The 27,279-nt window shown below is 37.7% G+C and overlaps 7 protein-coding genes across 7 annotated transcripts; 4 read left to right on the forward strand and 3 right to left on the reverse strand.

Moving 5' to 3' along the window:
• Nucleotides 1-404: 404 nt before the first annotated feature.
• Nucleotides 405-1,001, reverse strand: EAF02_010051 (uncharacterized protein; the record flags this gene model as incomplete). The annotated part of the gene is made up of 4 exons (XM_038906099.1): nt 405-430; nt 489-705; nt 820-835; nt 895-1,001. The coding sequence occupies 4 exons, from the start codon at nt 999-1,001 to the stop codon at nt 405-407; spliced, it is 366 nt and encodes a 121-aa protein (XP_038754211.1).
• A 209-nt stretch (nt 1,002-1,210) lies between these two features.
• Nucleotides 1,211-2,037, forward strand: EAF02_010052 (uncharacterized protein; the record flags this gene model as incomplete). Its single annotated transcript, XM_038906100.1, has 3 exons — nt 1,211-1,449; nt 1,525-1,635; nt 1,728-2,037. 3 exons carry the CDS (start codon nt 1,211-1,213, stop codon nt 2,035-2,037), a joined length of 660 nt encoding a protein of 219 aa, XP_038754212.1.
• Nucleotides 2,038-5,650: 3,613 nt separating this feature from the next.
• Nucleotides 5,651-9,310, forward strand: EAF02_010053 (uncharacterized protein; the record flags this gene model as incomplete). Its single annotated transcript, XM_038906101.1, has 1 exon — nt 5,651-9,310. The coding sequence occupies one exon, from the start codon at nt 5,651-5,653 to the stop codon at nt 9,308-9,310; it is 3,660 nt and encodes a 1,219-aa protein (XP_038754213.1).
• Nucleotides 9,311-9,937: 627 nt separating this feature from the next.
• On the forward strand, nt 9,938-10,241 carry EAF02_010054 (uncharacterized protein; the record flags this gene model as incomplete). Its single annotated transcript, XM_038906102.1, is given in 3 exon segments — nt 9,938-9,948; nt 9,959-10,073; nt 10,158-10,241. 3 exon segments carry the CDS (start codon nt 9,938-9,940, stop codon nt 10,239-10,241), a joined length of 210 nt encoding a protein of 69 aa, XP_038754214.1.
• Nucleotides 10,242-10,706: 465 nt separating this feature from the next.
• On the reverse strand, nt 10,707-11,266 carry EAF02_010055 (uncharacterized protein; the record flags this gene model as incomplete). The annotated part of the gene is made up of 3 exons (XM_038906103.1): nt 10,707-10,881; nt 10,966-11,098; nt 11,149-11,266. 3 exons carry the CDS (start codon nt 11,264-11,266, stop codon nt 10,707-10,709), a joined length of 426 nt encoding a protein of 141 aa, XP_038754215.1.
• Nucleotides 11,267-14,197: 2,931 nt separating this feature from the next.
• On the reverse strand, nt 14,198-15,648 carry EAF02_010056 (uncharacterized protein; the record flags this gene model as incomplete). Its single annotated transcript, XM_038906104.1, has 2 exons — nt 14,198-15,230; nt 15,290-15,648. The coding sequence occupies 2 exons, from the start codon at nt 15,646-15,648 to the stop codon at nt 14,198-14,200; spliced, it is 1,392 nt and encodes a 463-aa protein (XP_038754216.1).
• A 9,646-nt stretch (nt 15,649-25,294) lies between these two features.
• On the forward strand, nt 25,295-27,106 carry EAF02_010057 (uncharacterized protein; the record flags this gene model as incomplete). Its single annotated transcript, XM_038906105.1, has 3 exons — nt 25,295-25,408; nt 25,458-25,954; nt 26,050-27,106. The coding sequence occupies 3 exons, from the start codon at nt 25,295-25,297 to the stop codon at nt 27,104-27,106; spliced, it is 1,668 nt and encodes a 555-aa protein (XP_038754217.1).
• Nucleotides 27,107-27,279: the final 173 nt, after the last annotated feature.

The raw sequence follows: 27,279 nt of genomic DNA on the forward strand, positions 1-27,279 counted from the left end.
TAGTAAAGGCAATGATATGAAATGAAGAGTGCAGTCTGCATACTTCTAGAGGGATCATTGCTTGTTAAACCCCGTAAAACTTCGATGGAGGGAATGCAAACATGTAATGAATCTCAAGAGGTTTCGAATTGGGTATGTGTGGTAGCCATCGCCTTGCCTATTATGATTGTGCTATGTAAGTGTAGGCTTGCCGAGTTGAAATGGGTTCTTCCACCACACAGAATAGTCATTGGTAGGGTTGCTTAAGGGCACAAATTGCGTCACACCCTATATAATGACCACAACGCATGAGATTCAACTAACGGCTTGTCTGGTATTCATCTATTCCTTTCCTTATTTACACCCAAGTAACACAATGCCCGCGTATGTTCTCCATCAACCTTCTTCTCTCCTTAATCATCCATCTAGTGAGCATTGTTCTTGTGGTGACCTGCGCCGTATTATTAGTTGTCTGGCAATCCATAAAATTCAAAGATGTAAAGGCTTACGCAAGTGGAAGTAGTAGTTTTGAGCATAACCAATACCAACCAAGAAGATCAAGGCGTGAATAATAGGTGTGGCAGAAGGGTTCTTTCCGAAGTACTTGGCTTGGTATCTACCCAACAATCCCTTGGCCTTAACCTCTGGTGCTGGTCCGCGGGGAAGTTTCTCGTAGAAGCTAACTACACGTTGCATACGGGCAGCATCTTTGGCAGCTCCGAGTCCCTAGCCCGTCGTTAGACATGATATTTGTGCGGCTAGTATTTCGGGGGTTGTGGTGGACGATGGAGAGCCCCAGAGACAGGGAAACAAAGACGTTGGCGGATAGATATGACTTACAGATGGAGAGGCCAACCTAGTCTCGAGTTAGTTTGGTTTATAAGTGAGAAGTGTGGAGGGGTATAGAGGACATACCTTGGGGGGGATGAGGGTGGAAAGAGCTCTGCGTGTAAACGAAACTCATCTTGGAGACTACCACAAAAAATCAGCCCAATTGATCTTTGCGCAATAAGCAATGTCATTAATTATATGCTCTGCAATAACACATACCTTTTCTGACGTCGTGATGAAATCTGGGAACGGTGAATTGATGTTGTCTTCAACCTTCCCTCAAATCTCGTTCCGAAAGCCTCCACTAGTGCGCTTATGTAAGCACATCCCGGAGCCTCAAGGAACCTCGAAATCAAACATCCAATAATCTTCCCCTCAATTGCGACTTACTATACACAATATGTCACTCCTTCGTCCTTCAATCGCAGGGCGATTACTGCGCGCTGCAGGTCCTACTGGGCTGCGCTCCATACCAAATGGAGTGAGATGCGAATCTGGTGTCCCGCTCACACCTACGAACATGCCAAACCCTAAACGTAAAGAAGGAGAATCATCGATGATCAACCACCCACAATCAAAGGATACACTGGTTAAGCATAACCAACCAGATTATGGAGTGGAGGTTGACCAAGCTGCTTCGTGAGTTTTTCCATGGGGAAGGAACAGGAAATTGTGTTTTGGAAGGAAGGACAGTTACTGATGGGAAACTGGCAGATTATTCACACCAATCCCAAAGCGTGTTATGAATGGTAGCGAAGAGGGTGATGTTTTGCCAGCTGCAGTCTTATCTGGTGCCCCTATCGAGTTGCAAGCTCGAACAGTTCGGTATGTTCGCCATCAACATCAAGCCTTACATAACATAACGATCATACCAATGTCTAAACCCCCGAGTAAATAACTAATACAAACTTATCTAGCATCTATCGACCTGCTAAAACCGCCACACAATCCGGTGATTGGCATGGTCACCACTGGCGTATGGACTGGGATATTTTGTCCAAGGGCCACCGTTGGGAAAATCCTCTTATGGGTTGGCAATCATCGGCCGATTTCATGCAAGGCACACATGTAAACTTCAAAACCAAAGAGGATGCGATTAGGTTTGCAGAGAAGCAGGGTTATGAGTATTTCGTTCAAGAGCCAAATGTTAGGAAGGTTGCGCCAAAGGCATATGCAAACAACTTCTTATGGAGTGATAAGAAGTTGAAGCATATCAGGACAAAGTAGAGGATGCAAGGCGAGATTAAACGAGAAAATTTGGGCCTGGAGGGAAGGAGACTGTACATATCTGGATGAGCGAGGCAGACATGTTTAGCTGCTTGAATTGAAGATGCATTTATGATTGAATTCTTATTCATTCAGCGAAAAGTGGTGAGAAGCATTGGGATTCTCCTCACTCTGTCGAAATAGCGACTACGAGGAACATAGACTGGCTACAGCGCATACTTTGATGCAAATAAATGAGTGGTGTAAAGTTGCCAGCCAGGTCTTTTGTTTAGTCCTACTGTTTCTGGAGCTTGATGTCCTTGATGTCGCGCGTTATCCCGCAGTTCTTTACCACAGACATCATTTCTCAATACATTGCATTCTTTCAGGACTTCTTCTATACTCGTACATAAATTCTTCCTCTCCACTACTAGAAATTATCAAGAATGAAGTGAATCAAGAAGCCCTTTTCACCTGATCAACATGGTTCTTCTTAGTTCGCACTCCCTAGAAGATACCCATTTTTCGTTACCAAAGCCAGACTAGAAGAGGGGTAAAGAGAGTTCTATTACTTCATGGGAATAAGTTTTGTTGCATATCGCATTTCCCAAGCTAGGCCCCCTTTAACACCAAGTTCAGACTCGCAAAATTATCTGCAAAGCTCCAAACGATATACTCGTCAATGGAAAACGTAAAACAAATTTATAATATAAAACCTACAAGTATGTAACACCCGGTTCATGTGTAATAGATTTCAAACACAGAATAGATGATTGATCCTTCTTCAATATGGAAACAGAGTTTTCTCAAGCGAGGACAACGTCTGTCTTGTTGCATATCGCACTTTGAAATGAGACCCGATTTTCGAATCCATATAGAAAATTCTACTGACGTTCAGTCCTCTTAACAATTACATATATGGTATGGGCAAAAGCAAAATTACACCATTCTATATCAATCAAACCGTCATATTGAGTATGGTCTTCACAATTTATGTTCAAAGTGAAACATTGCGGTTTGGGCAGATGTGAAATAAAGTTTTCATTGAAAAGGTTAAAAGAACGCCAGCTACATTGGAATAGTTTTGTTGCACGTCGCACCTTGTAAAGTGACTGCTTTTTCAGATTCATATATCATCACTCCAAGGCAATCTGACAATCCCAAAATCCTATAGGTTGATTAACCATAAGCAAAATTAGGATTCTAATCTAAAAATCATCACGAACAGATGAGCAAGAAAGTAGATAGTCGTCCTTGAAGACAAATGATAGAAATTTCGGGTCATCAAATGAAGCCAAAAAGTGAAGAACCTTAATGAGCGCTAGTGATATCAGAAATTAGTTTGTTGCATATCGCAAATTTTCATAAATATCGTTCTCGGTAGTGCATTTCATATTCCCACGGTTCAAGTCAATGCTGAATATGCTGTACTCTCTTAGAAACAGTATCATGGTTCAGTCAAGTTTTGAGAATATAACAATGAGTAATGAATTTATGATAGGATCTTTTGTCCTCGAACGTGAAGATCGAGCAGAAGAAATGAAATTGCAGGCCTGATGCATGAGAATGGGTCCCAGTGATTCGAAAAGGGTGAACGTTGACTGGGTAGATTGTGCAAACATATCTGATATTTATGCGTTCGGGGTTGTCAACGTGGTGTGTCTGGATGATTATTGTCGCTATGATGTAACTTGAGGAAGGTATGGCCGTCGTCTCTATAGTGTCTTGAATGAGGTAGGTAAATCATCTAAACATTAGCCGCATTTGTCGCACCTTCCAAGTTTTGAATATTATACTGTGCAGTGAGATACAGCATCAAGCATCTATGATAATCTCCCAACTGTACCGGATCGTCCAAAACAACTCGATTGCCACCTGCTATTCAAAATTGACATATTAATAACGCCAGAAATCTTGATGCAATCAAAAAGTAGTCTAAATTTTTAGGATTCGAACATTCGATTTTTTGCCTCTTTTAACATGAGCCATCTTTGTCAAAGTAACTAGTTTCATGTTTTGTCATTTAGTCTATGATATCTTCACGACTTGTACAGTCAATATTGAAGTTAATTCTTGCATCAGCAGAAAATACTGACATGGAAAGATCTTTCTAATTCTCAAAAATTGTAAATAGTATCGTTCACGGAGAGGGTGTTGTTGAAAGATGACATTTTCGACAGCCCCGCATTCGATCCCCCGCTCACAAATCCTAATTTCTTCCACCGCGTCAATATCCGGGATATACGTCCCACCTTGACCATTGGATGTTTTCATTGTTTAACCCGGTTTCCAAAAAGGTGCAGCTGTTCAAACTCAAATTAACCACTATTGAAGTCCATGCTAGAAGGGAGTCTTGGGCAGTGAGATATTTTGTAAGCTGGCTGTAGAAGTGTGGCCTCAATTCATCGTCAAATTTTTATACATTGGCGAGAAGAAGGAAAAGAGAACTAGTGGTATTAACAGCTCTGTGGCAAATCAATAAGCAACCAGTGAAGGCAGCAAAGATCATGTGTCATTCTTGCGAATTGGTGTTGGTCTAAAAGCATATTTGGGACAGAAACATTCGTGTACAATAGTAATTCTGATTCACATACAAGTTCCGGGCTTGGATGTAAGAAAATGCTCGAATTCATCGAAGGTCGTTGCAAATATGTCGTGAGTGGAATGGACAGACGGCACAGTTATTTAGTGAACATGGTGCACGAACTGATATTAAGTTTTTGGCGAAATCTCATCAATGCTAGTAGGAATTGGTATGTGTTGTACCGGATTTCGAAGATTGTCCATCCATTTCCCATAGCCATCCCTGAAATTGTAGCCTTCAAAACTTATAACAATTTTGTGCGCAGTGACTCTGTGGTGGAATGTAAGATTACATTTGGTACCAAACTTGGAATGAGACGAGGAGATCAGCGTTGCATCCTCCTTATTTTCGATGCGATCAAGCGTCAACTCAAGCCACTGACATAAAAGTCTTCAAACAAGACTTCGCATCCATTCATGTTGACGTGAAGGATCGAATTTATTTCCTGCTTGCGGAACAAGCAAGACTTGGGAGTATGCTAGCTGTGGTGTAACATCATTCCTTTCGAAATTCGTACGATGAACGTGGATTTCGGACGTGCTTGGAATTTTTTCATGCAAATGTAGACGTTCCTGAACTTCTCCCTTCAGTTTTTAGTGTCATTGAATAGGCACTACCTAATCGTTTGAGATACCGCTTTCACTAGATCGGTACTACACTATGCTTCCAACTCAATTCTGTTTCCTGAAACTTCCAAGTAGCGAGATGAAGATTTGACCTTGCAGAAAGTAATTATTTTTAGACGTCCCATCTTGTGTTACCTACGGCTCCTGGATGACTTAGGAACTTTCCTGTAATACAATTAATTCATACTTTCTATACCCGTGAGTATTCAAAAAGAAGACCATCAAGGTATACTCATGTGAATTCACTAGATTTGTTACATAATACATAGTAATTGACAGTGGAAGGAAGTGGAGTTTGAGGCTCTCTGAGATTGGCGCTTGTTTCACTAGCGAGATAAGTTTAAGCGCGCCCTCGGCGTCTTATTGATTACTGAATCTCGAAAGTTTATCGACAAGCAGCAATACCTACCTTGCCATCTTCGAAATGGACGACCTCGAATCTCTCGAAATCCTTTCTTTGGTCCAGAGAGTGGCCTCTGAATTGCATAATCATCTTGGAATAAGTGATAAAACCCTCGCCGAATTCGTTATTGCGCAACGTACAGAATGCAGTTCTCTCGAAGAATTCCAGAAGAAGCTCGAGGCAATTGGCGGAGATTTCCCTCAAAGTTTAGTCGAGAGTGTAGATCGCCTGGTTTTGACGATGCATCCAAAGTTCAAAGGTGGCAAAGGTAGAAATGGCGCATCGGCTGAAAATGGGAATTTCAAAGTCGAAGAGAAAACGAAGGTCTTTAAAGGTCTGGCATTACCTGACAAGAAACCGGCATGGCAAGACGAAGACGAATCCTCAAACGGTCACGCGATGAATGGAACTGATGCGATCGACGATACCCTTGCATTATTAGAAGGTCTGGCACCCAAGGCGCAACCTGTCGATGATACCCTGGCATTATTAGAAGGATTGGCACCCAAATCGCAACCGGTGAAACTTGAGAGAGAAAATAGAAAACGAAGCAGGAGTCCAGATCAAGATTACGATAGAGGACGAAGTCGCAGGGATAGGCGTAGATCTAGATCACGGTCCGGAGATGAATCAAGGAGGCGTCGAAAGCACGAATACGAAGAAGACGAATTTGGGAGGACGCGAAAGAGTCACAAAAGTAGCCGGAGGAAAAGAGAAGATGATGATTACAAACGACCACGTACCCCTGAAATTGACGATGAAGTTGTTTTACAGAAGATTTATGACGGTCATGTCACTAGTGTTAAGGATTTCGGTGCTTTCGTTAATATACACAGTGTGAAGGGAAAGGTTGATGGACTTGTGCATGTTTCGGCATTAGTGGAAGGGCAACGAGTAAATCACCCATCGGATCTAGTCTCACGAAATCAACCCGTCAAGGTCAAAGTCATTAAAGTGGAGGGTAACAGAATCGGACTTTCAATGAAGGAGGTTGACCAAGAAACTGGGATGGATTTAGCTCCCCAAGAGAAGTTTCATTCTGGGGCTAATAGTGCTCCTCTTGGTAGCAAGAATGAATATGGTTTAATCGACGAGCCTGTGCCGGTATTCGAAGGGCAAATGTCGCGAAATTCGAGGAAGAACAAGAAGAGAATGACATCTCCTGAAAGATGGGAGATTCGTCAACTGATCGCATCCGGCGTGGTAAAAGCATCGGATTACCCAGATCTAGACGAAGACTATAATGCGACACTGAACGGTGAAGGGGAAATGGAGCTCGAAGAAGATGTTGATATTGAGATTCGGGAAGAAGAGCCTCCTTTCTTGACTGGGCAAACGAAGCAGTCTTTGGAGTTGTCTCCAATCAGAGTCGTAAAGGCTCCTGATGGCTCACTTAATCGCGCTGCTATGGCAGGCACGACTCTAGCTAAAGACCGTAGGGAATTGAAACAACAGGAAGCTCAAGACAAAGCTACGGAAGATGGAACAAAGGTTGATCTTTCTGCACAATGGAATGATCCGATGGCGAATCCAGACCAGAGGCAGTTTGCTAGTGATCTTAGAACTGCAAAACAACAAGCACCCAATAGTGAAGTCGTACCTGCTTGGAAGAAGGCTACTCAAAATAAGAATGAACCTCTAGGTCGCCGCACGGATATGTCCATCAAAGATCAAAGAGAGTCGCTTCCAGTATTCAGGTTCCGCTCCGAGTTAATCAAGGCTGTTCATGAGAATCAACTTTTGATCGTGGTTGGTGATACTGGTTCAGGAAAGACGACACAATTAACCCAATATTTAGCGGAGGCTGGCTTTGCTAATAATGGCATAATTGGTTGCACCCAACCTCGTCGTGTTGCTGCTATGTCTGTTGCAAAGCGTGTCTCGGAAGAAGTTGGCTGTGAGCTTGGTCAAGAGGTTGGATACACCATTCGATTTGAAGATTGTACTAGCCCAGCCACGAAGATCAAGTACATGACAGACGGAATGTTACAGAGAGAAGTATTGATGGATCCTGATTTAAAGCGATATTCGGTTATTATGCTGGACGAAGCTCACGAACGTACCATCTCTACAGATGTTCTCTTTGCATTACTGAAGAAAACTATCAAACGTCGACCAGATCTGAAAATCATCATCACATCTGCGACTCTTGATGCTGACAAATTTTCGTCATACTTTAATGAGTGTCCCATTTTCTCTATTCCTGGTCGAACTTTCCCTGTAGAGGTCATGTACTCAAGGGAGCCCGAATCTGATTATCTTGATGCTGCTCTGGTCACGGTTATGCAAATTCATTTGACAGAACCTCCTGGAGATATTTTACTCTTCTTGACTGGTAGTGAGGAAATTGACACGTCTTGTGAAATTCTTTACGAGCGTATGAAAGCACTTGGACCTAGTGTTCCGGAATTGATTATCCTTCCTGTCTATGCCTCGCTTCCCACAGAGTTGCAGAGTAAGATCTTTGACCCCGCACCCCCTGGAGCTCGAAAAGTGGTTATTGCCACCAACATCGCCGAAACTTCTATTACAATCGATCATATTTATTACGTTATCGATCCTGGATTTGTCAAGCAGAATGCGTACGATCCAAAACTCGGTATGGACTCGTTGATAGTTACCCCAATTTCCCAAGCACAGGCCAAACAGCGTGCAGGACGTGCTGGAAGAACAGGCCCAGGAAAATGTTTCCGTCTTTACACAGAAGCAGCTTTCCAATCCGAGATGTTACCTACTAGTATACCGGAAATTCAGAGACAAAACTTATCCACGACTATTTTGATGTTGAAGGCTATGGGCATCAATGATTTGCTTCATTTCGACTTTATGGATCCACCTCCAACAAATACTATGTTGACAGCTCTGGAAGAATTATATGCCCTTTCGGCATTGGACGACGAAGGACTTCTTACTCGTTTGGGTCGTAAGATGGCAGATTTCCCCATGGAACCATCTCTTTCAAAAGTTCTTATTGCAGCTGTTGACCTCGGTTGCTCTGATGAATTGCTCAGTATTGTTGCTATGATTTCTATTCCGACCATCTTTTATCGACCCAAGGAAAAACAAGCACAGGCCGATCAGAAGAAGGCCAAATTTCACGATCCTCATGGTGATCATCTCACCCTTTTGAATGTTTACAACAGTTGGAAGCAGAATAAATTTGCAAGTCCGTGGTGTTTTGAAAACTTCATTCAAGCACGAAGTATGAAGCGCGCAAAAGATGTTCGCGATCAATTACTGAAAATTATGGAACGATACAAGCATCCTATTGTATCTTGTGGTCGTAACACAGATAAAGTTCGACAAGCACTGTGCTCTGGATTCTTCCGAAATTCTGCTCGAAAGGATCCTCAGGAAGGATACAAAACATTAATCGAAAGCACGCCTGTATACTTACATCCTTCGTCAGCTCTTTTCGGTAAACAAGCCGAATGGGTCATTTATCATACCCTTGTAATGACGACGAAAGAATACATGCATTGCACAACAACTATTGATCCTAAGTGGTTGGTGAGTGCGGCACCAAGTTTCTTCAAAGTGGCGGATGCAGGGAAATTGTCAAAGAGAAAGAAGGCAGAGAGGATTCAACCTCTTCATAATAAATTTGCGGCAGAAGATGATTGGAGATTGAGTGCGCAAAAGAGGCAGGGTAGGAGCGGTGGAGGTGGAACTTGGGGCTAGGGACAGGGTTTATCTATTGATTGTACAATATGAAGACTTATGGGGTTTTACTAGCTTAGATGGAAATGCAGTGATATAATGAAATAATCTTGATACCTCCAGGGGACATTTTATGATGTCGTGTTTGAGCTCTGAAAGACGATTGATATATTTACTGCACATTATCTGTAGGAGAAACAAGTGCTTGATGAAATACCCCTTGGTTTGCAAGTCTCCTCTTGGTCTTCATTCATTATGACGTCTGCAAGAGTGTTTATGGAAAGCCGAACTTAGATTTGTATTGGCAGCAAGTTTATTTAAGACACATCTAGTGTCGAAGATGAGGACTTAAAAAGGAGAAATCTATCAAAGAAATTTGTTGGATGGGCAGCATGGAGAAGAAGAAAAAGGAAATGAAAGAAATGAAGGAGAAGTGCTCTACTTAAGAATTCCTAGTCCTAAGCTAGTCGAAGGCTCTGACCCTGAAAGATGGTGATATCGCAGGTTTCGCCAAATGAAGAAGTCGTATTCTGCGATCCTTCCAAATAGCACCTCGATCTAAGTACTAAAAGTCATGCGATTGATCATACGATGAAAAATAAGAGGTTTCCATCTAGTGGTTGGAATCTGAATGCGAATTAAACCTTTATGTCTTCTAGGTATTACCAGTAAGGTCGGCCGGATTGGTCACATCTTAACTTTCCAAAAAATTGTTTGGGGAAAGCAGTACCTTAGCTTCATTCGAAGAACCGCCGACGACGATAATGCCTTAACCCTTGGGACAGTAAGTCATACCTCGATCTTTAACATTGCTGAATATATTAATCATCTATGTAATGTGAGTGATTCTTGAATATCTTAACTACAGCAAGATTTACTACTTAGGAAACCGTTCAAAGATCGTTTTGGGCCTGAGAATGCGCCTTCCCCAGCTTCACTTGAAGGAGAATGAGCTTGAAGATGAAAATGAGGTTGGATAAGGACCATATTGAACTATCGTACTTACCACTCGTAGTATACTCGATTGTGTGTCGCAGCACTCGTCCCAGATCCTATGTTCACAAGGCAAGGTTGGTATAGAGCTGAATCATTCCACTGCATCCTGATCTAGGATGGGTAGAGCTCCGACCAAAGCAGAGTCTGAACGCACGTCTGAAAGGAACTCAGTAAGTTGCCCAAGAGACGAAATGGCGGAAATCCACTGGAGCTCGTAGCAAAACTTTGGGTCTGGTTGGTATGTCTGCTGAGGTCAATCATTGAGACATCTACCAAATTTTAAACAAAAAATAAATGGCCATTCAAATTAACATAAAATTGCCGACATTTCATGCAAATGAACCGTTTCCAACTATTTTCATTTTAACCATAGCCATATACGGTGTATCTTAAACTCAAATTGTCATACAACCATACATCACTACATTTTCTCTCCACCACTTTCCGACTTAAATTGCACCGCTCCTTCCAATGCTGGTACCCATGGATGTCTATCCTTCACGAAACTTTCCCATTCTGGCGTCATGACTTTCTCGAAGATTCCCATCTTCAAAATGGTCTTACCAGGATATGCTTCGGCGATTGATTGAATTGGACTGTGGATCTTGTTAACGATTTCACGCAACTTCAAGGAATAAATATCAGGAGACGTGAATTGGAAAATGATATGGTAAACCTACTTTCCACATGTTTTACAAAAGTGCCTCCTAACACATTTTCCGCTCGAGGTATCATAGTCTTCATATACATTCATATTTTCCGCCCCTTTAATCGTCACTTTTTCACTCTCGATTGCCAGGTTACTCCCAAATGCTAGTCTCATTGTTAATCGCTTTCTCATTAGTTGAGATAGTTCCACATACCCGATGAGGCTGTCTTTCTACAATTCAGACAATGACATAAATGGCCTCTTGGACGTGAGAAGAGTTCCGAGTCATTGATTGTTACGGTGATGGCGCCGCAGAGACATTTACCTTCCATCTTGTCAAGGATAGCTTCTGGGACGTTATAAATGAGATTCGGATAATGTAGGGGCTTGAGATGTGGTTGAGATTAGAGGAATAGGGGAGAGTATGTAATTCTGTCAATAATATTGGGATAACAATTGAACTGGTTTATAAATACCTAGGTATGTGCTGTACATGTGTTTTTTACAGTAAATATGTGCGGAATGAGGGCGGAATAGTGTGCGGGGCAAGCGGGGTATCGTCAACGTGTAACCGTTTCGAGTGTGGGGTGATAGGGATTTTCGGGATAGGGATTTTCGGGATAGAGACAACCTGAAAGTATTCTAGAGTTCGGAGATAGTGTTGAAATGAGAATTCTTATTAGAGATGTCTTTACTCTTTATCATTATCACCGATTTTTGTTATCGAATACGAAGCTGTATCGTGAGCCCTGGGGTAGATTGGTTACAAAGTGACGCACCATATAACGATAATGACAAAGCGATAGGCCTCGATTGTAGGATACGGCAAGTATTTCAATAGTCCCGAGTAAACAGGAATGTTTTGAACCAGACAAAAATTAACCGATTTCCCTACTACGTGCACGTCCCTGCTATATGCACGATCTCGATCACCCTTTTTGAATAACTTTAAAAATTAATAACAATTCCAATTTATAAGATAAAGAGCTAGCAATTTAATTGATAAATGATAAGATACAATACTATCTAAAAACATAATAAAATCTTCAGATTTTGAATTTCGATGGAACTCGTAGTGCTCGCCCTCTACTAGATTGCAATATAACCTCCTCCTCCTTCCCCTTCAAATTATTAGTCTTTATAGCATCAGAGAATTCTATAATCTTTGTTAATGTTAGATTTATAGTAAAAAAAGCTTTGGGAAACTTTTTATTTCTTTTGATTAAAGATTTTATTGATTTTAGAATCTTTTTAACCTCCTCTTTCGTATTACATACAATCTGATAATCAACCTCCTTTTGCAATACCCTTTTTTTTGTCTTAATCTCTTTCTATTCCTTTTCAGCTTTCTTTTTAGCTTTTATCTAAAGCTTAGCTTCTTTCTCTTACTTCTCTTTAAATACTTTATCTTCTTGATATACTCTAGCTTTAATAATAGCAGAAGATAACCATAAAAACACACCATTCCCTTCCTCTCCAATGAGATTTAAACACTTTGAACAAGCTCTTTTCCTTTTTTCAAGCTTTAGAGTCTCTTTTAAACCTTTAGATCTATGCCCCTATATAGAAGCTTCAGCTCCTAATATAGTTGTAGCCTTAAAAAGCTTTAAAGTAATCTTATAAATAAAAATACAACGAAATTCTAATTTCATTCTACATATCGCTTTTGATATATACAGTGTAACAAAAATATCCCTATGAGTTTTAAATGATGTAAATAGCGTAAAAGGAGCTTTCAGAGCAATACAGTCGATCATAAAACTCCTATTCATAGAATATATACCCGTTTTTTCAAAGGATTATAAGATATTATACTTCATACAAGTAAGCTCCCAAGCCTTTTTAAATATACCTCAAAACATATACTTTATCATATCAACAATCCCCTCGCTATTATACATCAAATCATTCAATAATGTACTATAATTTGTTAAAAGAATACCGAAGATTTCAACATCGAGAGGCTATAATCGATATATAAAATGAGGGAGAAGAATTAAAATAATAATCTTTAATTTATTATATTTTGAAAGGAATTCTATATTAATATAATTAGAATAACCATTAACAATAAGTAGACGATATCTTCCATCTGCTTTTCGATATATAGTAGGGTTGAATATGTTTATAAGCCAATATAGGCCAAAAGCATTCGACGACCACCTATTACTTGAGGCTCTAAAATAGGCTTTATCCTTTTCTTCTACATCCTGAACCCATATATTTTGTAGATCCTTTGAGTCTCCTTTATAAATAAGAACGGAAGGGAGAGCTATCCCATCAGTACATATAGCTGCTAATAGGGTAATAAACTCTCTTAATCCATCTTGCTTAGCTTTTGTCACTCTGCTTTTATTATAGGCGCTAGCACTTATTATCCTCTTTATAATCCTCCTTATATTGATTATAAAGCCCTTCTCATTTCAATTATATATATCTCTTGGCTGTATATTGTATTTTATAATTACTTTTATTAATTAAATTAAAAAAAGAGGGGTATTAGTAAAAGTATTTTAAGTAATAAAAATCAATAACAATAGAAAATAGCTCAAATCAGATTATAAAAGTAATCAAATATAGTAATATTATTAATTTTTATATATAAATTATTAATGTAATGGAGATATCAACTTTTAAAATGTGTTGAATGCTTTTTGACAAAATTGTTAGTCTAATTCTTTCCCATCTCTTTATCTAGGATTTTTTCTGCAAGGTTTCTGATTATATGGCTTATAGGAGGGATAGATCTTTATATCAGCTTGTTGATTTGATCAACTAAAATCTTCTTCTGATTGTTAGAAAGTGTTTGTTTCGTATCGGAAAGGAATTGTTTTTTCGAGATGGTTTTATCTCTATATCATCGGGAGAGTATGAATCAATCAATTTTAAAGAAATTAGTTGTCTAGATATATTTAGGAGCTTGAACCCTTTTCAAATGATCTAATACAAGTTTTATACAAGCCTCTAAAGGTATATCATTGATGTTTGAAGTCATAATGTTGATATTTTCAAAGTCGTGCACGTAGTAGGGACGTGCACATAGTGGGGAAATCGGTTACCCGAGAGGGTCAAGGGGGGGATGATCGGTCGCGAATTTGGGTCATCACTTTCCATTTTACCATCAGTAATACATAACTTTGTATCTACAGATTGAATTCGTTACTTTCATTAATTTGGTCTTCCGTTAAATTTATATATACATGTGAAAGAAGTCAGACGACGACTTGTATTAGTCGTCCACCGACCACGAGATACTCAGACATTTAACAATAAGACCCGTTGATTGTGGGTGTAATAGCACCTTGATCAAATAAGACCTCCCATGACCAGTAGTCAGAAGTTATACCCTCTCCATCAACAGCAGCAGTGTTGTTAACCATCTTGATGTTCCAAAATGCGCTACCGGAAACATACTTCTGGTAAGCATAAACTTGAGTATCGTGTATAACCTTACGTCCAGCTAGGGTGTTGTTATAAAGAGTCTGAAGAGACCATTCGCCGATAAAAACAGGGAATTTGCCATCGCCTGCGGTGTATTGCGCTTGTCCACAGATGGCTGGGGCAACATATTGTGAATATATACCGGCAGCGGCGAAGAAGTAGATGTGGGAATCTATGACGAGATTTGTTCCAGCCGCGTAGAATGGAGACCAGAAAGCTTCTCCCAAGAAGCAGTCTTGCAACATGAGGGGAATTTTTTTGTTGACTTTAGCGATACGGGTCAGGACACCATTGATGTACGTATTAATCCAGTTGGTACCGTTAGCAGTCAATCCTGAAGCCGTGGCAAAGCCACTAAAATTATCTGAAGCTTCATTGATTGGAGCAATGGTGAAGCCTTGTGGTTGACCAGAGCTTTGGATGAAAGACAGAATAGCATCAATGGCCTGGAAGGAGTATTCCAAGTTTGTGGCATTTTGGTACCACCCGCTATGTCCGAAAGCTTCACCGATACCTAAGGAATTAACTCCTCCAGGAAGAGAGTGGAGACCAATAATGACGTGCATTTCATACTTCTGGATAGCATAGAGGGCAACATTTCGGAGATAGGTTTGTTGATTACCATGGTACAATTTGGAACCAGGGAATTTGATACAAGCTGCGTATGTAGTAGGAATGCGGAGCGTATTGATATTTGGAGCAGCGAGCTTGTCGATGTCGGCGGTGGTAATCCATGAAGCATAACGAGCCTCGAGAACTGGGCCACACTTATCACCTAAAGTCTCACAGAACCCCCATTCATCAATAGCATCAGGTGCATAAGCATTCCACCAGTCAGGATCGTAGTTTTGTTCTCTAAGGCCACTGTTAGTTTTCTGTGCTTGTAAAAGGGAAAGAAAATGGGATAGTCTTACTGTTCTAACCAAGCACCAAAGTTAACACCATTGGCCTTGTAAGTGGTCCAATCGACGTAGTTGGTCGACTTTTTGGTCCAAGCGATATCATGGAGATATCGCTGGATAGACAGTGCAACCTCAGGACAAGAGATACTGCCATAGTTCCAGACAGAACCGTGCTTTGCGGCATTGGTTTGAAGAGTAGCGTCGAGTTTGGAAACAGCAACTTCGATATCCGATTTGACTGTGCTTACGACAGTAGTAATAATTTTGGCGATACCAGCTTCTAAAGCGAGGATATCACCGAATAAAGAGGGAGTAGGGGCAGCTAGCACCAAAGGAGTAGCAGCCAATATAAGACCTTTAGTGACACGCATTTTGAACGAATGTGATAATTTGGATAAAGAATGGAACGGATACTTAGATACCGAAGTGAATCTGAATGGGAAAGGAACTACCTTTGAGTCTTCAACTTTGTCTTTATCTTTGAAAAGCAAGTACTTACAAATGCAGCTAAGAGATTCTTTAGCTTATAATAATAACTAGCTCACTGAAGTTATTTGGTATGACGGTGACAATCAAGATCTACCATCACCATTTCTGCATTCATCCATGCTAAATTATTCTCCACGCTGGCTGATAGACAGAGAAAAATGAGTTTTCGGCCATTGAACAGGAACGTTCATCTGAAGGCAGTTGGTAATGACAGCCACTGAAGACTATGGAGCCAACTGAACCAGTATATCCTAGTACCAGGTGGCCGCTTAATCAATTCAGGAACGAGTTTGGATAGAGAACGCATTACACGGAATCTTTTACAGTACCACCGCAGGATTCGACTGCATATAGCTAGTTAGTAGTGCCCAAACCATATGGAGTAATCTCTTTTGAAGATTCGCCAATGCTCTCAAGTACCGAAAAAGTGCAACTCATTGCGCTAGATGAATTTCTTCTTTCTTGGCAAAGTAATGCCAATGCACTTCCACTTCACCGTCCACTTTGAATTGGGATCAAAACATATTTGTTGATTCATAGTGTATGTTGTTTGCCGCAGTGCCGGGTCTATTATGCTTCTAGTGTTCTATGAAGATTTGCTTGGTGAGTGTGGAGTGCATAGGAGCTCCAACAAGGACATTAAAATCGGTAGAGCGGGGCATCAAACTCGTCAAAATCGACCCCCTTTCAAGAACACCTTTGTTTTACACCAAGGCAATGTGAACGAATATTTCTTGTAGAATAAGATTCTGAAGTTTTATTAATTGTGAACTTACAAAAATTCCTGTTCAGATTATTCTCTAAAATATATAAAATTATTTGATATATAATTTCGAAAAGGAATATGTATAGTAAACCTTTTTATACAGATATTAGTTTTTATAATCTTGTTTAAGAATATAGAGAAATATTCTTGTATAAAGGTTCTATCTAATCCAAATATAATAATAATTTAATTCCGATTATTTTCGATTGGATTATATTCTATAACAATTTTATAATTCTTTTTAGAAAATAACTAAAATCTATTATATAATATTATTTTTATTTATTTTATTAATTTAATAAGAATATATGTATAATTATCACGGGCAGGCGGGCGGGATAGGGTTCTAATAACTTTACCCTAATCTGGCAAGGTTATATTGATTCGGATAATAGGTTTAGATTGAGGATTAAAATATAATTCAAAGAGCTACAATACAGAATCTTTTGAGTTGAAGATATATGGAATTTTCATAGTAAGCTAGCCTGATCAGATTCTAGCTCGCTTGTACTTTGGTGTAAGTATTCTTTTCGGTTCTTTCCAATAGAATTAATATATTATGTGAACTTATATTATAACATTACCCTTCTTCTAAAGATCAAGCTCTATTGAGACAACATATTACAATTTACAATTTATAAACAAACAGAGCTTGGTTAAGTGGGATTGGGTTTGTTAGAATATTTACAATGAAAGTTGTGAATCAGTTTTGTGTATCTTCCAAATAGTTTACAGGTTTTTTGATTGGTGTATCATAATCGATTTATCAAATAATGTATTTCAGATAAGGTCCTTTATAATCTTTTCTTTTTTAATAGGAGTTCAGAATTTCAGTAATCTTAAAATGCTCGAGGCTATCTATTTCTATAGGGGGTGGTGGTGGATTATGTTGTTTAGGAATAGGATCATTGTGTACAGGATATAGTAGATTGATATGGAAAATAGGGTGAATCTTTATTGAGGCTGGGAGTTTTAGTTTATAGGTATAGGGGTCTATTAGGTTCAGGATTTTGAAAAACCCGAGGTTTTTTCAATTGAGTTTTTTTTGTAGATGTAGGGTTTTGATATTTCTAGTATTCAGTCAGATCCGGTTATTGAACAGATATTTATAGGTAAGGGAACAGTGGGCATCAGTATTCTTTGAGTATTGGGTTTGATTGGTAGTTAGTTTGATTTGTAGGTGTGAGGAGATAGCTTTTATTTTAATAACAAATTCTTTGGTATTTTGTATAACAGAATAGTTATTTTGGGATGGTATAGGCTTAAAGTCCAAGTAGAAATGAAATCCATAATTCAAAAAAAACAAAGTTATTTGAATGCTTTTGAATCAGGTGTTATTGATAAAGAATTCGGCGAATAGGAGTTATTCTATCTAATCGTTTTATAGGTAGGCTATATATAATTGGAGATATTATTCTAACATTATATTAGTTTTTTTCGGTTTATTTATCAGTTTTAAAATGGTAAGCAATTAAAAGCTTAGTGGTTATACCTAAACACTTACAGATATGTTTTTAGAATTTAAAAACAAATTGAAACTTTACAATTAAATATAATGATCAGGGGGTAAATCATAAAACTTCCAGATATTCTTTTGGAATAAGTAGGTGACCTTTTCAGAGTTGTAGATATTATAATAGGGCAAGAAATGTTTCATTTTTATCAATCAATCAACTACTATTATAATAATATCGAAACTAATACTTTTGGGTAGATGTGTAATAAAATCTATTAAGATATCTTATTAAGCTTTTTGCGGGATTGGAAACAAATAGAGAACTCCCTTTTAGCTTTTGCAATTCGGGGTAGTGTGATAGCAATTATGGTAATTACAAACCCACTGTATAATATAATTATAATATCTAGACCAATAATAGTTTCGGAATAGTAATTCGAAGATTTGGGTATAGTGTGAATAACCAGCAGTGAGCGATTCGTAGTATAGGCAAAGCAGGTAGGTTTTCAGGGGGTTGTAGTTGGGAATGTATAATTTTCCTCAATAGTATAATAGGTTGTTATTTTCGGTATACTCAGCAAAAATGATTTTCGGGTATTTCGGGAATTCCTTTTATAAGGATTTCAGGATAGATTTGGGTATAAGATTAGCTTGATAGTCTTTATGGAACAGGGTAAGCAGATTGGTAGGAAGATTTAGAGGGTTTTCTAGATCCTTTAGTTATATTGTAAAATTGGATATAGATATAGTATATGGAATTGCAAGCTTTATAACTTTGCTATTTTCTAGTAAAATTATAGTATTATTGGAATCTAAATAATCAATAATATTAATAGGATTAGGATTTCTCTAATTACAAGTAATTATAGTAAAGTATACTTTCTTAGCAATCTTGAATTCGATTAGAGTAATAGTAGCAGGAAACAGATCGGGATTTAGGTTTTCTTGTTTCAGGATAGTATAGTTTTGATGTAGGAAGTATTTATTCCCTTTTTTAGAGAGATTTTCTGACCTTTTAGTTAGTATATCGAATTTGGCATTTAGCTTTTCAAAATAATAAATAATTCGAAAATTAAATCGAGACAGAAATTCGGATTAGTGGGTTTTAACAATAGTTCAATAGTTTTGTTATAGTGAAGTATTCCAGATTCCTATAATTGGTGATTACTTGAATTAGTAATGCGGCGTTTTCTAATTCGGAATATTATTTTTCGAAATAATGGATAATAGTTAGTAGTTCTTTGTTGTAAATCTTATAGTTGTATTTAATTGTTGAATGTTTTTTAGAGAAGAATGTAATAGGTCTAAGTATTCTATTATTATTATATTGGGAAAGTATTCTGGCAGATATATAATCGGAGGCATCGGTTTCTACAATTATTTCCTTTTTCCAATCGAAGGAAGTCAGGATAGGTGTTTCGGTAAATATTCACTTCAATTAGTTGAATGTTTCTTGATAGATAGGGTTTTATAGAAATGGAATATTCTTTTTGGTTAGGTTTATTATTGGATTGATGATTTTCGAAAATCTTTAATAAACTATCAATAAAAGTTCGAAAATCTAATAAATATTTAAACATCGGTTATATTAGTAGGCGGTTTCCAATCCATAATTGTTCGGATTTTCTCTGGGTCTATTTGAATATCATTGCTTTCTATAATAAGGTTTAGAAACTTGATTTCGGATTTCAGGAATTCGTACTTTTCGAATTTAGTGAATAAACTAGCTTCCTTTAGTGCTTGTAGGATCTTCTGGATATAGCGGATATGTTTTTTCTCGAATTCGGTTGTATATTAGAATGTTGTTTAGGTAAGCGGTGCAAAATATATCCAGGTATTCTTGTAAGGAATTATTGATAACTTTTGGAAGGTTGTAGGAGCCTTTGTTAGTTTGAATGGTATAACTAAGGATTTGAATAGTTTGAATTGGGTATAGAATGTAGTTAGGTATTTTTATCCTTTTTTATTCTTATATTGTTGAAGGCAGAGATAATATTGATCTTATTGAAATACTTTATTCTTTTTAGATTGTTTAGAGATTCTTTTGTTAATAGTAAGGGGTATTAATTCTTAACTGATAAGTTGTTTAAAGTGTAATAATTTATACAAAACTGGAGGTCTCCATCAGCTTTCTTGATAAATAAGATAGGGGAAGTGGTAAGGGAAGAGTTTGGCTGGATGAACTCTTTTTTAAGATTTTCTTTTAATTATTTTTTAAAGCTTTTAATTTGGAGTGGAATATAGAGTATAAGGTATTGAAAGAAGAAACAGCTTTTTTCTTTGAAACGGATCTTATAATTATACAATCGATGAAGGGATAGTTTCTCTATGTTTTTTGGGGAGAAGATATCTTTTCAATTTTGGAACTCAGATAATAGATTTTTGGAGTCAAATATTTTCTTTTTTTTATTTAGAATATCATCGATTTATTCAATCAATATCTGGAATATTTTGTATTTCCGATGGGTATAAACTGAATAGACTTTAGGGAGATTGTAGCTATATTTTTATTCTTTAACTCTTTGGGGTGGGCAGGTAGATGTACAGATTAAGCTTTTGAAGGAACATTTAGTAGAGCTTTTATACGGGACGGGCGGGATGGAGTATTACAAAATTTGTAGCAAAACGAGCTATCAAATTAAAATGAATTTATTGCAAAGTTGATATGAGGGTTGTGTTTTTTAAACCAAGCTATTTCTAGTATAATAGGATAATAGACTAGCTCGGTTACAAACAAAACGATTTTCTTTTCAATATGATTGTTAATTCTAAATCCTATTCAAATGTAGGAGGTAATTTAATTATCGGGCAGAGTGTTTCTATCAAATCCTATAACTTCGAATGCTGTAAACAATTGGTGTATTAATATTTTCTGGGAAGATATTTAATTTTGATTTGTGAAGGCAATTCCTTTGTATTTGTTATCAACCATAATATATATTGGGAGGGTATCTTTTTTCAAGAGTAGGATAACAAATAAAATCATCAAATCCACACAATTGTTTAGTTTATCTTTTAAAGGAAAGCTATAAATAGTAGTAGTAGATAAGTGGAAGGTATGCAAAGGATTATTCTGATTGTGGTTTAGGTTAGGTGTATTCTGTTTCTCGAACTGATTGAGTTGGTCGGCAAGTGGGGAGGAGAGTGAGGTGGGGAATAGATAGGGATTCGGTCTCTCGAAGGATTGTTCAATACAGGACTGATTCTTGTAGAGTTGGTTGTAATAATAATAACTTGGAATTGAATAGGATGGGTATCGGGGTATAGGTAGTTTTGTATTAGATAGTTGGTAGAACTGCAGTGATAGTATTTGTTGTATTCCCACCACAAGCCCAAGTTCTTAGTAATATATTTCTTTTTTTCTAAGTTTAGATTCATTGAATCTCCAGGAGTAGACTTTGGATTAGTAAATTGTAGAAATGGAGCAGCAATTATTCTTTAGAATAAAGTTTCAGAAGTGACAGAATGAATATAATGGATTTATTATTAGTATTAATAGAATTGGTTATTGAGTTATTATAGGTAATTAATATATTAACAAAATTCATGGGTTAGAACAAGATTATGTAATAATATATCTTGTCACGGGGTGACACTAAGCCCTTTCTGTCCTGTCCTGTCCTGTCCTGCTATATATGTGAGAGTAAGGCAGAACTTCCAGTTCTACCTCCTAGTCTTTTGGGCGTTTAGCTCAGCGGTAAAGCTTCTGAATACTCCCAGAGGTGATCCCGTGACATATCTTATAGTTTACAAAAGATTCTTTGAAATAGAAGTGGGGTTAGAGTATTATTAAATATCTCTTTTTTTAGGACAAGTCTTTAAAATTCTATAAAAAAAAATGTTAAAATCGAGGTGTTTTTGTTTTAGTACATATAATTTATTCTATATGTTTTGTATTTAATCAGGATCCCCAAAAATGTTTTCAAAATATTTGAGAAGTGTGGTATAATCAGTGAACTGAGGAATCCTATAGAAGATCTTAAATAGTATAAACTTATATACCTTTTCAATAAGTCTTTTAGTAATATAAGTTAAGTGAATAGAAATTATTAGAAATTTATTATTATTCATATTCAATTTTCTATATATTTGTTAAACGAATTTGTATAGATTGAAGCAGATACTATCAAACTCTTTCGGATTGGGAATACACTTACTCAATCGAGTGATTGAAATAGATACAATAGGTTTGGGGATAGAATTAGCAAAAGTTTTGAAGAATATAATTTCCAAACGAGTAGATATAGTAGATATGAATTCAACAAGGCAATTGAGTAAATAAATGTTTTGAATAACAATCTGCTTGTATAGAACAACTTGAATATATTTGTGAACTAGGGATTCGGAAATTTTGTGTTTGAGTGATTTGTTGGTCTTTTTTAGTTTGGTATAATATATAGATGCTAATTAAAGATATTAATATTAAACCTGGGGATTCTTTGATATAGAAGTGCTAAATTCCGAGGAGTCCTTAGGCCGGCTAGGTGGGTGTGAAGTAGTTATTACGAAAGCGATATTTTAATGAATAGAAGTTATGTAATATCATGGGGCAGATGGGCGGGATAGGGTTCTAATAATTTTATTCTAATCTGATAAGGTTATACTGATTTGAATAATAGGTTTAGATTGAGGATTAAGATGTAGTTCAAAGAACTATAATATAGGATCTTCTAAATTGAAGATATATGAAATTTTTATAGTGAGCTAGTTTAATCAAATCCTAGCTCGCTTACGCTCCGGTGCGAGCGCTCTTTTCGGTCCTCTCCGATAGGACCAGTATATCACGTGAGCTCATACCGTGACAATAATTTTGGAACTAAAAAATATAAGGATATTCTAATAAAAGGATTTTAAGAATATAAATCTTTTTTAGTTCTGAAAATTTTTGGAATCGAAAAATATATTCTTATAAAGAGGTTATTCTTTATAGAGAGAATTCTTATAGAGAGGTTTTGCTGTAATCATTTGATATTCCAGTGGTATCATCCTAGTGAATAGAGAGGAGTTCTATAATGATAATAACTTCCACTGATTGTTTGCCGACCGTCCACTTCAAACTAACGTTAGTACATGATGATTCCCAACTAAAAGATGAACTAGGGGCGAAAAGGTACTCGATCTCATCTACAATGGAAAAATTTCATATCGGACATCGTATTCTTGTATTCCAGAACGTAAGTCAACTACAACCTGTCCAATGGCAGCTTTCGGCAGATCCTAACTTTTCGTTCCTTGATTATACTTACAGCAAAATCTCTCTATAAGAATACTGGTTTTTATAGTCTTTTTAAGAATATATAGAGATATCCTTATATAAAGAAATCCAATTAATCCCGATACAGTAGTAATCCACTTCCGATTAGTTCCGATCGGATCATATTCCGTAACAATTTCGGAAAATTTTCTACTTTCATAAAATATAATTAAATTCTTTATATAATAGCTCAAATCCTAATAATCTTATTAGTCTAATAAAGATACACGTGATTTTGGGATTGAGAAATATAAGGATATCCTAATAAAGAGGTTCTAAGAATATAGGCCTTCTTTAGCCCTGAATATTTTTGGGATTGAAAAATATATCCTTATAAAGAGGTTATTCTTATAGGAGGGATCCTTACAAATAAACATATTTATTTATACGAGATAAGGGTAAACTCTAGCTTGTATATGGAGTTCGCAGTTTTCCCATGCTTGAAAAGTGCAGTTCTTATTACTCCGGAGTCCTTGTATAAGCTTCAAAAGAAGCTTCAACTTGAATTAACCAATAATCTTGACAGTAACCTATTTCCCCTGCATAAGTCGGATTGGCAGTTCCATGATGTTTAAACTTATCTAGAATTTCGCGATCGTGGGGCCAGAAATTATGTAACCGTCGCAACTCCGAAGCACTGTGCCGAGATAGTAAATTACAGAGTACAAGAGGACGAACCTGGTGTCCTTAGCAGTGGAGTTGCACACTTTCTAGTGGCACGAGTAGGTAGGTATCTGTTCTGTCCAGTCAGTTTTTTGATTTTGCCAGATTTATATGGGTCGGACCAATAAATAATATTGTCATCGGGAATGAAAGTACAGTAGACAGACAGGCTCTTCTTCTAGGTACGCGGAAAAAACAGGCAGAATTTAAGTACCTTTTTGAAGGACTTCTTTAATTGAATTGTAAATCTATTTCAAATCAAATACTAAAATCTGAAGAAACCAAACGAGAATTTGAGCCTTCTTAATATCAAAAATGGGGATCATATGTACATAACAATCTTGAAGAGACCCCCAATTTGTTGAAGTTCTTCCTAGGGGTATCAATTTCTGCCCATTTTTTCGATTACGTGAAGACAGGGTTATTCATTTCCATTCTGACATTTTTAGCAGATCACCGTTGGGGACGTGTCAGATCCGCATTTTGAACACTCTGGCGACGATATGATTACATTCTTTTATGCTCTGGAAGACTCAGTAAGATGAGAATGTTACCTCGAACTCATTCACCTCGTCCAAAAGATATTTCAATGTGATGACTTGAGTGTTACTCACAAATAGTCACTGTGATCGTCACTACACTCAGTGAGACATCACCATCCTATCCTATAAAACTTCAAAAGCCGAATGTTATGATTCCGATAGAGGAATCTATACTACCAAATCATAGTCCGATATTAAGAATATAAGATCTTACTATGTAAACTAATACACCTTATATCTTATAGAATTCTACACAACTCAAGAAAAGAAGTTTCAAATGAAATTTGCTAAAGTAAATAATTCAAATCAAGATTAAGCTTCTAAATAACTCTTTTCTTTTTTTATTCGCTTGCCCCCCTTTTCTAAATGAAATATTAGTTAATATATTGTATATCTTCAATTTTTGATAATAATAATATATGATATCGGGTTCTTTCGATCCTCCAAGTCAGAAGAGCGAATAGTAAAGCTAGAAAACATGTAAAAAAGAGGTTTAACTGGAAGAGGATCATGCTTAGTCATTCAAACCTGTTGTACTAAATCAGACAAATATTTGAGAGATACGGGCAGTGTGACTGTATCCTACAGGCGTTGCAAATGTATAGAGTACGGTTCTAAAAATCGGTTTTCAGGGGTTGCGGTTTTCATGGTTCGCTAGGGCGATAAGAGCATCATTGGCGCTTAAAGAACAACATTGTGCGTACATTGCCAGCACTTTTACCCAATCACTTCCAATCAATCTGTCAACACCCTTAAAACTGTCTTCTTCACCATCTTTTCAAGCATTCCGAAGTAAAAAATCCAAAATTTCCAGATTGCTTGCAATTACTTGGGACAAAACGCGATAATGGACCTCATATTGACCACGGGTTTATTGTCCTTTCTTACTCTCATACTATGGCTTCTACCTAAGATATATACCGCGCGGAGTTTTTTCACAAAATTATCAGCTCGTGGCTTGGTAAGTTCTTTTCCTTGTCAAACGTGATCTGTTACACTAACATTCTCAGCCAATGCCACCTCATAATTTCCTCGCTGGCCATCTTATCGAGCTAGCCAATGTCATCAAAGGTTTCCCAGCAGATGCACTAAAAGTATACCTTTTTGCTGCTCTCGCCCGCAAATACTCCCGCAATGGCGCATTCTACCTTGATCTGTATCCCTTCGCTGCCCCATTCCTAATCATCACTTCTCCATTTCTCGCAAATCAAGCTGTACAATCTACTCCGATATCATATCGTAAACCTGATGCTCTGAGAACTTGGTTCTGGAGCATCGCAGGTGGTATCAGTATGTTTGATGCGGAATATGATGAGTGGAAAAATCTACGAGATCTCTTTGCCAGGGGGTTCAGCAACAAGTATCTAATGAATTTTGTTCCCGGTATTACAGATGAGGTTGAAATCTACACGGAGGGATTAAGAGAAAAGGCAAGAAATGGAGAGATGATTGAGCTAGATGGAATCAATTTGAGATTTATGATCGATTTGATTGGGAATACTGCTTTGTAAGTCAATTCGTTTCGCTACATTCACTGCAAGGTGGTATGCGTGGAATAGGAGAGTCAAAATAGGCGAAGTGAGAAATTCTAACACAATCTAGGAACGCAAAGCTCAACGCTCAGAGAGGATACAACCCTCTTGCAGATACCATGTTGAATCAAATCAAGAGTAAACTTGCGAATCAAGAAGTAAATCCTGCCCAATGGCTCAATTTCGTACGTCCAATTAAAGAGTGGAGCAATGGTCGGAAAATGGATGCGTATATCAACGTAGAACTTGATAAGCGCTTTGAGGCTTACAAGCTATCTAAGAATTCCGAGACAAATGGCCACTCAGACGACAAAGCAGAACCCTTTAAGTCAATCATTGATCTAGTTATTGAGGACTACATGGCTGATCCTGCTCGAGTCAATGCAACCAATCTTGACCAAGAATTCCGCACTATCGCTACCCGCAACATCCGACTCCTTCTCTTCGCCGGACATGATTCAACAGGTAGTGCCATATCCTGGTGTTACTATCTTCTTTCTAAAAATCCCTCTGCCCTCGAAAAACTCATCCAAGAACACGATTCAGTATTCGGAACTGATATTACCGCTGTTCCGAAATTTATCAAAGAGGATTCGACTCTGATCAATCAATTGCCATATACAACCGCCGTCATCAAAGAAACTCTTCGTCTCTTCCCACCCGCATCGAGTATTAGACAAGGACTAGAAGGTGTGGACTTGGTTGATGAAGAGGGAAACATCTATCCGACTGAAAATTGCATGTTATACACGCTCCACTTGCCAATTCAACATGATCCAAAATATTGGGCACGTCCTAAAGAGTTTCTACCTGAGAGATGGCTTGCGCAGCCAGGCGATGAATTGTATTGTGATACCAAGGGAGCTTGGAGGCCATTTGAGCTGGGACCAAGGAATTGTATCGGGCAGGCTTTGGTGATGATGGAATTAAAAATTATATTGTCCATGGTCGTCAGGGAGTTGGATGTACAGGATGCTTATGCAGAATGGGATAAAAAATTCGGTGATAAAAAGGGGATGAAAGAAATAGACGGAGAAAGATCATATCAGGTTGATGGAGGAGCTGCCCATCCTGCAGATGGATTTCCTTGCAGGGTGTCGTTCAGGAAGGGTGAGGCATCGTCATAATAATTCATTTGTAAGACGTTGTTCTGAGCATCTAAATCATTTTGTTATTCTCTATATCTAGAGTTTCACATGACCCGGGTCGCAATTCGGCAATCGGAAGCTTTAGATTGCCATGAACAATTAGACTATTTCCAAGTGAATGAAAACCCGAATTTTACTTCGTGAAACAGCTT

This window comes from Botrytis sinoallii, assembly GCF_014898435.1.
Source record: "Botrytis sinoallii strain Bc 23 chromosome Unknown BSIN_023, whole genome shotgun sequence".
Lineage (NCBI taxonomy): Eukaryota > Fungi > Ascomycota > Leotiomycetes > Helotiales > Sclerotiniaceae > Botrytis > Botrytis sinoallii.